The sequence below is a fragment of the Morone saxatilis genome, unplaced genomic scaffold (genome assembly GCF_004916995.1).
Source record: "Morone saxatilis isolate NCDOM2014 unplaced genomic scaffold, NCSU_SB_2.0 Contig6, whole genome shotgun sequence".
In the NCBI taxonomy this organism is placed as follows: Eukaryota; Metazoa; Chordata; class Actinopteri; family Moronidae; genus Morone; species Morone saxatilis.
Genome location: NW_023340206.1, coordinates 12,705,373 through 12,717,635, shown reverse-complemented (window position 1 = coordinate 12,717,635; position 12,263 = coordinate 12,705,373). Strand labels below are relative to the sequence as shown.

At 42.2% G+C, this 12,263-nt stretch overlaps 1 protein-coding gene across 2 annotated transcripts in view; it reads left to right on the top strand.

Annotated features, from left to right (window-relative positions):
- Positions 1-12,263, top strand: part of LOC118339900 (aryl hydrocarbon receptor-like) — a 50,535-nt gene that overhangs the window by 26,811 nt on the left and 11,461 nt on the right. For both annotated transcript variants that reach the window (XM_035677714.1, XM_035677713.1), the window contains 2 exons: positions 10,520-10,713; positions 10,801-10,890. In XM_035677714.1, the coding sequence (XP_035533607.1) occupies positions 10,525-10,713; positions 10,801-10,890 (279 nt within the window). In that variant the 5' untranslated portion in view covers positions 10,520-10,524. The remainder of the gene's footprint in view (positions 1-10,519; positions 10,714-10,800; positions 10,891-12,263) is intronic.

The window sequence follows — 12,263 nt, the reverse complement described above, 5'->3', positions numbered from 1 at the left end:
AAAAGAATTTATCTGTATTGAAAGGATCAGGGAGAAGAAAATACCCAACTGGTTGCAGCCAAAAAAGAAAGCACATTGAAGTTACTAAAATGAAATGTCCATAAAAGTCTTGTAATGGTTGGTTATTGAAGGAATTAACCTAGAAGAGACCTATTACCTCATTAAACAACACAAACCCTCAGGTCGTATTTTGACCTGTGTCTAGGTTGTCCCTGTGCTTTTTGTGGACAGACAATTGTTAAGTGTGGCCCTACTTAGTAATACCGTGTGTTGACACACAGATACAAAACCAACCTGTTTTGTCCTCCTTACTAGCGAAGATAAAACAATGGGTCCTTCTGACACAGCAAGACTTCTCCTGATCTTTCTTGCATCCGAGTTCTAGACGCTCCCTTCCTCGCGACACTATACATCTTAGTATCAGCTTAAAATGCTGGGCTTATCTTACAAATTAACAGAATTACAGTGCTCTATTTTTAGTGATCGTTACGCAGATCTATTTGGTCTGCATCTTTTCTTCTGTTTCCCCAGACATACACGTCAACATCTTCATTATGAATTCTGATTAAAAGGTAAAAAGGTATGGGTCCCTTGTTATTCGTGTTGAGCATGATAAAGTTTGTGTGTGTGGGTGTAGGTTGTGGGGTGTGTGTCCGATCAGAATACCCCACGCTCGTTGGTGCACCTGTGTTCCCGCTAAACCATGTATCACCGTCATTTGAATAAATTAACTCGTCACAAGACTATCCTTATTGGCCACATTAAGCATAATTACTATGATAGTTAACAATTATCCATGCACCCGAACCTTGCGTCTCACCCACCCTTGTGATTTCCATAAGGACCATAATTTTGACATTATGCTTGATATAAAAACTTAATTATTTAATACTTAAATATTGTGGGAGAAACATCAAACATTGCTTGCCTGGCTACACCATAATCATCCCTTTTTCTCTCTAATACTATGATTACCGTGGCAATCACACTGTATATTAGCCTACTAAAATGACAAGTTTCGGAATTTATTTTACAGGCGTCTACCCCCCTATTCCTCTCTCCATCCATTCCCTACCATCTACTCCGAAGAGCACGAGAAATACTTCCGCTAATACTCTTGCACACAGGCACTGTGGACAAATTTTCATGCGTTCGACTCCGTTACAGAATACTCCATCACCCCAAAAAGAGCTTGAAATGAGCAGATCCATATGTTTACTTTCATGCATTTATATATATGCACTGCAGGATGGAGGTAGGGAGTGTGAAACAGGAGATCCAGCCTCCAACCTAGGCTCTTCTTCTTCTTATTTCTCCTCTTTCTCCGTTATGAGCCCTCTCCTCGTATCCCTCTCGTCTCCTCTCTACATCGTATACCTATTCTTATTGAAAGCACATCACTTCTCTTGCGCGAAATTGCCAAAATGTCAAGGTCGTGTGTGAACACGAAGCGTGGGGTCACAGGCCGTAGCGCATTTCCTGTGCAAAGCATGAAGCAGTCACACAGCAGGATGAAATGGCCTTTGGTCGCGGTTTGGAATTTGAGCAGAGCGGAGTGCATGTTACGACGGATGAAGGGTATTGTATGTCATGCTGCAGGATCTCCTCTCGGGCGTACCCTTCGTGAGGATGCGTGTATCTCACACATTTGTAAGGCACGTGCAGTCTCACGTGTGCGAAGTCAGTTTCCCATTAACAACTCTTCTCGGGTGCAGCCACTCATCCGCTGGTTTCTCTGTGCTAACTGCTGTGTAGGGTCCAATTCCCCGCGGTGTTTCTCTGTCCGGTCGTACCGTCAGAACCCACCAAACTTGCGGTGTTGGTAGAGCAACACTCTGTCCCGAGCCGGTTCCGTGAGAGGCGCGCTGTCAGACCCTGCTGCGACCTTCTCGGCACCAACTATACCGTCGGCCGTGGCTTACCGCCCGCGTTAATCCCCGTTAGTCCCCTTCGTTATTCTATCGTATGTGTTATGCTTTAGGATGATTATAGAACATTAATACCACAACATTAATACAGTACTAACCAGCAGGCGGTTTAAGAGAATTAGCTTCAATTCTTCACACTACAACAGTGAGCCGTCCGGTACTCCAAAAATATACCCAGAGTTTTCCAATTCTTCTTTCCCCCCGCCCGTTCTCGCCTAAATCCCAATCCAATAGCATTTTCGCGCGGTTCTGTTTGTTATCTACCTCAGAGTTCAGTTGTATGTTCGACAGTCTATGTATCACTGGGCTCTAGTTCCCCTGTATCGGCCAGGCAAGCATAGTCGTATTCTAGTAACTGGTCTTCCCGGAGTAAACATAAAACGGCACTTGCAGGTTGTCAGACGTGTATTGGAATAATCGGTCTGTACTTAATAACATCAAAATAAAACACAATCTATAGTCTTTGTCTCTTCTTAAATCCTTTACATATATCTATCCGTACCTATCATAGATTATAGAGGGCAGGACTTCATAGTACAGTTCTGACTGTATTTTACTATGTGAAAATGAATATACAAGACGTAGCCAATGGATAGATATTTCCATGTAACAGTACAGAAATATAGAAAGTATAGCATTATAAAAAAATCAGACCTCCAAAAGGCCTATGTGAGTAAACGTCACTAGCATGCATTGCAGTCTACATTTTTGCAGCACGATTAGCGCAACTTTGCGCGATTAAGCAGTACCAGAACTTCCCCAACTTTCTACGAATATAAGAATAGTAACAACACAACTGGACTTTAAAATTTCAGTTATATCTGATAAAGGTCTCAACACCCCTTATCCCATACACTTCCAGTGTTGTGACAGTGCATTGTTTCAAGCGCCTATCCCTCCACTTCGCTTTCTCAGCCTCCCTCTCCCCGTCTCACACACACACACACGTTGGCGTGCAAAGAATCCATAATGCAGTGGCTGAAGGCAACCTTCCACAGCCTAAACCACACGACAGCGAGAGCTCAAAGTCTCCTACTGAATCTTGACATAACTCGAACTATGGTAACTGTCCGTAATCCTTCGCCTTCACTGGTATTACGGGACCCGACGCCCAATGGATCAGGGCTCGAAGACGCAGGAAATGAAAGGCGACTTCGCGAGCCATCCCTAGTACAATTTACCCAAAGAATGCCTCCACTTGCCTGCCTGAGTAGACAAATACACACAACAGGATTATTCATGAGAGAGTTTATATTAACTATGGAGACCTGTTCTCTCACATGTGGTAGGAACCATGATAACATATGTGCAACATTAACATGCGACTGAATGCTGACAATCATCGCTAATATCTATAATAAGTTAAATTTAAAAATGTGACTGTCTCGGTAAGTAGCTGCAGGCCCTGAGGCTTGACGGTATTGCTAGCTGCTGTAATTCGTTTCCCTGTAGAAACACACAGACACACACCACAACACACCTAATATATACACACACACACCACACACACACACACACTAACACACACACTCTGTCACTCACCTTTCTTGTCTCCTGCTCTCCGCCAGCCAAAGTTGCTACGTTCCTGGCAGTATTCTGGCTCTTGCGAGATTTAAAGAAGAAATCGTAGAATATTTGATACCAACAAACATATTTATACGCGATGGCCGCAGCACGAAAGAATTTATAGGCTGAATGGACTCGAGATGGAGGAAGACTTGTAGAAACAAGATGGTAAACAAAACTTAAGAAAAAACCGTGGGAGTTAATGAACTCCAAACATTCCATCTCGCTTCGCACATAGAGAGCAACTCTACTATAACAAGAGGTGCTCGTGACACACTCAGGACTGCTGGCACATTACTATCATATAGTCCCTGTTAATGCATGCTAGCAACAATAGGAATCGAATTTTTAGCAATAGTCTGATACGTCAGGTTATTATTATTTAAAGATCCGGTACAGAGTGGAGCAGTTGCTGGCGGCTGGGTGGACGTGGGTGTGTTTGTTGTCAAAAGTGGGGAAAGTTGAGCTTAAAAACATTTTAAAGGTCCAGTTTTATTTTCTTTTGTGAGAGAAATCTGTCATACAGGAATTAAATAATCATAATAGAAATAATAATAATAATAAGCTTTATTTCTGTACGTACATGGATAACCAGGATAAAAACATTTAAAATAAAGTCAGAGAAATATAATCAGTGAGGTAGAAATAAAAGAATAAAAGACAAAAACAAGTACCAACAATAAAACTAAGAATAATTATAAACAGTTAAAAGATTGCTAATATATGATAAAACCAGCACTACAAATATAAAAGATACATGATGGAAATTTGAACTCTGTATATTTTAACACGTGATTTAAAATACTTCATAAACGATGGAATGTATTAATTTTTAATCTTAAAAATACATCAAATAAAGAGCGGACGACGGTGATCTGGTGCAAAGACAGCGCCCCCTAGTGGACAGACGAGGCAGGCAGTTTGTGGTCTGACGGTACGACAACAGGAAACTACACACGTTACACAACAGATGATGCACAGTGTTAGAAACACACCGAGGATTCAAAGCGGAGAAGCACTCAGAGGGAGCAGCGAACATGAAACCCGTCTCCATTTCCAAACCAGACAAGGCCTTTTTATGTACTTTCGCAAAAAGTCCTCGCCGTTCGTGTCCAGACCTGCACCGAGAGGATCAGAGGGAGAGAGGGAGAGAGAGAGGGAGAGAGAGGGCTCAACTGAGAAAGAGAGAAAAAGAGAGAGAGAGCCGGTGATGCTGATCTCCTGTCACCCTCCCTCCTCCATCCTGCAGTCCAAAGGGATGAAGAACAATGACTCCATTCAGCTCTTGGGTTTCAAAGTCGACAGAAACCGCAAAGTGCTTCAGAGCGGCTGCTGGGAGATGGAGGGATGGAGGGAGGAGAAGGGGGAGACGCGTGTTCGTAAATATGATAGAAAAGAGAAATGGTGGTGGGAGGCAGTCGGGGCTGAAATGTTTTCATGTGCTGTGGGTTTTAATGACGGGGTCAGCGAGTGCACAGGGTGGGTTTCTGTGGCCCAAACTAACAATTATTGTAAGATAAGGGACCTCTTTTCTATCTTTGAGTAAACATATACATATTTATATACATATAGTGCAGGAAGTTTGTGTAAAAAGATGAATTTAGAGCAGATTTTTCCTGTTTAGGGAACTTTTTATACAATTGTCTGTCTGTGTTATATATTTTTATAATTTCTAACAACCATACAGACTTAATATTCTTCTTTTTTGGCACAACCAGTGTTTTCTTCTCCCTGGAACTCCTTCATTGTTCTATTAGATAATTTACTTTACCAGAAGTGAACCAGATGCTGAGATTTAGGCCTACTGTGTATATTATTTTAGTTTTCTTACAAAGCCTTGTAGCTTTGGCGACCCCTGGTGGGGTCCTGACCCCCAGTTTGGGAACCACGGATATAAAATATATGACATTGAGAGCTTGATTAGTTCTTCAGGGCACTGTATTGGTCCTAGAGTTTTCTAATTTGTGGATTGATAGTTAAACTATTTTGATAATTAACATAGTAAATTCAATATATTTCGGTTTTGGGCTGCTGGTCGGATAAAACGAGACATTTGAAGACACAATTAGCATTTTTCTTTTGCGTATAGAAGCACCTGACTGAACTGACCTCGGATTCTCCTCATAAAGTCAACATACAACCATGTGACCACAGGAAAGCGGGTCTTCGTGGCACCGAGCTTTGTCCAGTGAAGTGTCTCTTCACTGCACAGCGAGAGGAGAAGATGAGGTGGAGGGGGCGGAGATGGGTTTGGGGGGTTTCTCCTGTTTTACGAGGGTTCTGGCAGTTTGGTAGAAGTCAGCTGTTCCTTGTTAAAACCTCAGCGTTGAGGGGAAAAGGGGTGAATGAAGTGGGTTTTTACCACGTTAGAAACAGAGCTGGGAGTTCCCCAGGGCACCTACGGCGATCCTCTCGGGTTTTATTGTTTTTGATCGTTCTTTATGTCTTTGTATCTCGTTTCATCCGTCTCTAACCATCAACACTCGTTTGTTCTCATTTGTTCGGCACTTTCACACTTTCTCTATTTATACCTCGCGCGCTTCTTTCCGTTCCTTCTGTCCCGTCTTATCTTCTGTCTCGCCCCTGTTCTTCCTGATACTAAAATAGCTCATTGTTGCTGCGCTGTGACGATAAACCACTAAACCAGATCGCCTCCGGCTGTGAGTGTGTGTATATGAGTGTGTTAGAGGTCCTAACTCTGAGCATGCCCGGACAGACCCCCTCTACACACACACTTACACCAAAACCACATTAAGGCAACAGTGAAACCAAAGACAAAGATGTGCAGTCTTAAAAATTCTTGTGTCTAGTTTTGAGTAACGTACATCTTTACTCAATATTCGTTAACAACCCACACCCACCACATAATGTTTGTGTTATGTTCATGGACAACTGCTCCATATTTGCACTGTTAATCATTATTCAGTCCTTTAAAAATGCACAAGAGTGTTTCATTTAGTCAACAAGGAAACACAAGTTCCATCTTGTCTCATTTCGGTTTGGATTTCCGAGTATTTCAGTGCCGTAAATCAAATTTTTCAGGTCTAAATTTAGAGCTTTGTGTGTCGTCTGTTGTGAAATGATATCGGTGTGAGATTTAAGCGTCGCCTGTCGTTCCTACGTTGTGAGGGAATGCTTGTGTGCGGTCCGGTTACAGACCGGGTGTCTGGAGATGGAGCGTCTGCAGGTTTTCACTACGTCAGCACACAAAAACAACCCATAATTCCACGTTACAGCCGATGATACAGCCGTAAACTCAAAATCAGATGTTGCTAACCAATATAAGACGCTAAGTGACGCTCGACACACTCACACATACAGCATTAATTACTCCTCTGTTTCCCTGCTAACCTAATTCATCAGCGTGTATTGTGTTGTATTTGCTTTCTCACGTACCAGCAGCTGCTTCACAGTTGGTAAATTCTGCGCCACTTAAGCTGCCAAATGTACTGGGAAGCTCCCAGTGGTTGAAAGCGAGAGACTGCGGCTGTGGTAGTGAGCTTCCAGGTGGGAATCTCGATAATGGCGTTGATGTGAAGCAGGGTGTTGCTGGGAAAGAGAGTGTGTGCTCAGCTAATCTCTCCTGGATAAACAAACGCCAAAAAAGAAGCTTGCACCTTTAAACGCCGCTGTAGGCCCGCAAAACAAACCAACGATTCAGCATCTGAATTCATGAAATGTGAGCGTGCATGAAATCGATTGCCGCTGTTGTGTTTTGTCATAAATCATGTTAAAAACGCCGTGCAGAGCGTGCCGTGGGAGCAGGGAAGCATTTGGCATGACGCAGGGGGAAAACTCCCAGAGAGGGAGCAAAGGAGCATGGGATTAAAAATAAGAAGTCTGTTTTAACACGAAGCTGTTGCACGTTTCACAACACATGATGGGGAATTACCAGCAGGTTCAGCGTGAGGCAGGTGAGGTTTGGTTGTCTCCTGTGGACAGGTTAACCTTTATATTCTGCAGAAATGTGCACTCAAACAGGATCAGACTTTCCTTTTTAGCATCTTTCTCTCACACGCCAACCAAACATTTTCTCTTATTTACGTTCATATCCGTGATTTGTTCTTATTTTGTTGGTATTAAAGTTATTTATATTGTTTTATATATTTGCTCTTTTAGGTAACAACACAAAGGAATGTACATTTTAAATTTGAGGAACATAAAAAAGCCTTGAATATCTTAAAATGAGATCAGTTTGTTATAGTGTTTGGATGGTTATATTTCACCCAGGAGCAGATTTGGGTGGTTAAGTGCATTTAGATTTGTCTCCTCTTTGTCTTTCTCTTGCTGAATGCAGAATTGATTGAAGTGTCTGAGCCTGAGCTTGCAGGGTGGCAACCCTCCAGGATGTGTGAAACAAGTGAACTGTCTTAAATTCAAGTGTTTGGCAGCACCATTAATCAAACTAATTAAAACAGGCACTGGAAAGTCGCTGGTGTAAATCAGCAATATGAATAAAATAAAAACGCATTTGTTCTTTTTCCTTTCTTCTGCTAAACAAGCTGATTTATGGTTCCTACCAAACCAAAGCTCTAGTCTCTATCCAGACTCTCTCCTTGGCTCTTTGGTGTGTTTTTGGTATTCACAGCAGCTGTTCTCTTCATATTTCTCTGATCAAACTACCCCTTTGTGGTGTCTGTTTGGGTATTAAACCGTTTTAATGTCGCCTAAATACCCCCGGTATTTGTGTTTCCTGCCGCAGATCGAGAATGTGATACCTCCTGGTCTTCCTCAGGAAAGCGACGCAGACACACTGAGCAGCTTTAGCCGCCGGGACGTTTCCTTCCTTTGTGCGTTACTGTGTTTAACCAGCCCATCTGGTTTGGTTGTCCCCTGGCATGTTCTCCTCTTTGTACCAGCCTGTTAATGCAAAGCTCAAATTATCTGACTCTCGTGGTACTTTTATGGCTCTAACCAAACCAAATAATAACCTGCAATTTTTCCCTTTTTGTGTCTGTAATGAATCGATTTTAGATCGCTTTGAAAGATAGAAAGTGAAATATGAATTAGTTCCTGCTTCTTGAATGTGAGGATTTTCTGCTTTTTGCTGATTCATAAAACTCAAACAGTATGTAAACCCCTCAGGATTCATGCCAACACCTCTGGCAATGAAACTGGGGGGATTTTTAAAGGCAGGCAGTTAAGCAAGAGTAAGCTGAGTTCATATCAGATTGAGGATGTGCCTGCTTTGTGTGGAGGACGGCGTTAAAGCGCTCATAAGACGCAGGGATTGTTTGGGTTCAATAAGATCAATGTAGGAAATGTCTTCATATCTGTGCTAACTGGAACATTTGAGTCTTTGCGCTCAGATTAGAAATGACAGTTTAAAGCTCGTTGAGTCGTTACAGTTTCTAAATCACGAGTTTCACTCTCAGAAATCAGGCTCTGAATCCAAAATCCTGTAGCCTCACCTCCGTCCTCGCTGACTGGATGAACACCAAACCTAAAATAACTAATAACTCAGACACGCTTCCCCAAATGTTTTCCACTTTTTAACTTCAGCAGTCATTTTGTCAAATGAAATTACAACATTTACTGTAAATATTCAGTTTTACATCTTACCAGGAACTGTTCTTGGTAGCGTGGTGTCACTTTCTTTTAGTATGAAACTGCAAGGAACCCAAAACACAAGAAATATGACACTTTAAGACATACTACGTAGTATTTATACACACTTTCAACTGGTTTTCTCAGCCTGTCTCTACATGATATATACAAATAATAAATTACTGATCCAGACAAGGTTAGAAAAGACAAAACAAACATTAAATATAGGTAACCATATAAAACACAGCAACACCAAGCAAAGATTTAGAATAAGTTTCATGAAACAAACCTTATTAAACGTTGAGATGAAAACATGAAGGGCACAAAGTGTAAAAGCAGTGCTGTCAGTCATCTGTAGGCATTTATAAAGATCCTATTTCAGAGCAGAACTTGAGCTTGTCACATATAATCACTGTAAGGAAACAGGAACATTGCTAAAAAAAATGCCCTGTATAACTTTTTTCGGGGAGTTCTAACTTATAATCAGAGGGTTATTATCCCGTATCTCTAAATTATACTTTTTTATGCTTTTTATGATGGTTTTGTTGGAGGAGCTGCATGTTTCCATCATTTAGGAACAGAACAGAACACACGAGCGCTATTAGAAAAAAAAAACCAGCCCGATCCAGATCGGTTCGAGTCTCCCCGTCAGCGTCTGAAGCCTTCGTCGACCACTTCACTTGGTTCCCTCCACGGGGGGAAAACGCTGAGGCCAACGGGTAATTTTGTGGCTCTGCCTGTTATCCTCGTTTGGCCTGTGTGTGTGTGTGTCACTGTCTTGAAGCATTACATTTCAAACTCAGGGCTCGAATCGTACGACTGCTGTCGCTTATAAACTGTAGAATATCAGTCACAGGAATATGTGTCGTTGTGTAAATCTGCTTCGAACGAACAGAAACCTTTAACGCTCGACAAAGAGGCTCCATCGCTCAAACTGTCCTCCTCTTCCTCCTCCATCAGTCCGTCCATCAGTCGTTTCTCAGCCGACTTCCACCTGCTTCCTCTCTGACGGGATATTTTAAGGTGCTCGGGGCAGATATTTGCTCTCCGATAAGGACGGAGGAGGAAGAGGAGGAAGAGTTGAGTGACGGTGTTGTAAGACGACAGGAAATATCAGGGCAGCTCCACCCTGATAGAAGGAGATGTTCCTCTTTCTCACTTCTTGTTTCTGCAGTTTGTAAACACAATCAGCTGTTTGTCACCGAGCTGTGACCCTAGAGAACCTAACCTTTTATTTTCTTTCTTGAAATGTTGAGATTTGTACACTTTGTACGCTGGTTGGGGGAAAAAGGTGTTTCCTCAGTTTCAGTTCCTCTCTGTGGTTTTTCTCAGAAATCTGAGGTGAAATGAAACAAACAACATTAAAAAAACAACAGAAACAAATCAGATAAATGTCGAATGCAGTTCCAGAAACTTTGCCCCAGTTCCTCCATTTGTTTGTGCTGTGTATTAAAAGAAAGCCTCTTCCTCACCTGCAGCCACCATGAAGAAGGGCCAGAACGGCTCCAGCTGGACCAGCGAGCGGAGCCGGATGTTCGGGGGGAACGTCCAGAACGCGCTGCCTTCGTCCTCCACCACCTCCACTCCCTCCTCCTCCTCCTCCCCGGCCTCCGCCTCCCAGGTGACCTCCATCGACGGAGTCAGCTTCTCTGAGGGAGACCTGCTGCTTCAGGTAACGCCGCACAAACGACGGACAGCAGACCGTCTCAGAGAACGAAGGTAGTGAAATGATGAAGTAAATATTGTCTTTGGCCTTCAGGCGCTGAACGGCTTCGTGTTGGTGGTGACGGCCGAAGGCTACGTCTTCTACACATCCCCCACCATCCAGGACTTCCTTGGCTTCCACCAGGTAAACTGATGATCAGTAACAGCAGAAGCTTTTCCTCTCCTAGCTGTGATCTTATCTGTGATCATTATTTGTGATCACAGCTGCTGTTTGTACATAGAGTTTGAACATATTTTTGTGTGAAGCTGTTTTTTTCTGTGGTTTCTTTTCAAAAACACGATGAAAGTTGAGGAACTGTGCAATGTTGCCAAACATCGCCCGACGCTTGTATCATCATATTTCTGCCCTGCTGGGAAATCATCAATGCTTCCTCGCAGTTTGTTTAGGCAATTGAGAAACTCGCAGCCAAGAAAGAAATTGCAGCAACATAAAAAGTGAAGCTGTAATTATCTGTCCCACAAATGATAAACTTCATGTGCACGGAAATAACTCTTCACTGCACGACAACCTGTTTCCTTCTCACTCTGATCTTCCTCTTCGTGAAACATCCTTCAAAGGAGCATCCTGCTGCACGCTCTGTACCGGCTTCCTACCGTCCACAGAGCCGTCGCTTTCAGTTCGTGCTGGTGCAGAGATCCGACTCCATCACCGTGAACACGTTATTCTCTTCTGTCAGCTTCACATTCATGACAATAAACACACAGAGATGTCGTGCAAATACAGTTTTTAATCTGCAGTGCGTCAGTGTCACAACAGTATTGGATTAATTGTAAATAAAGTACATTTTAATGTGTCTACAGTTACACAAGCAATGCACAAACAAAATAAGAAACTGAAATTATTCCCAACCAGACAAACGGATGTCAGCTGCTGAAACAAACAGCCGAGTGGGTTAATAATAACAACTTATAACTTATATAACTTACATAATAAAGGTACAACGTGCTTTACAGTAAAAACAAATAACAAAAGTAGATCAGATCCAAAACTCAACATACAAACAAAATAAAGGAAGAGTTGTATCAAACAGCAGCAGTTAACAAACAGCCATAAAAGAAGAGATTTAAAAGAAGATCTACTTTAAAACAGGGATGATGACTTAATAAATTGACTCAAAACAACTGAAAATGAAGGTAAAGTAGGAAATAAAAATAAAACCGTGAACAGAATTTATAGTTAAACCTGCAGAAACATCTGTATGATGCCTTAAACCTGATGTTGACGCTTTCAGCTGTTTCTCCAGATATAAAATATACATTTATATTTCAGTACTTTAGTTAATTATTATGTTTTATCTACTTATAAAACCTTTCAGCTCAGGTTGTGTGTGTGTGTGTGTGTGTGTGAACTGAACTACACTGTTGGCTGTGAACTCTTGACTTGTAAACACATCCGTTTCAACTGGGGTTAAATATTTCTGCAGTCGTGGGGCGGGGGAGTACATGCGGTAACAGCACACACACATACACACTTATACACACACATACACACCTATA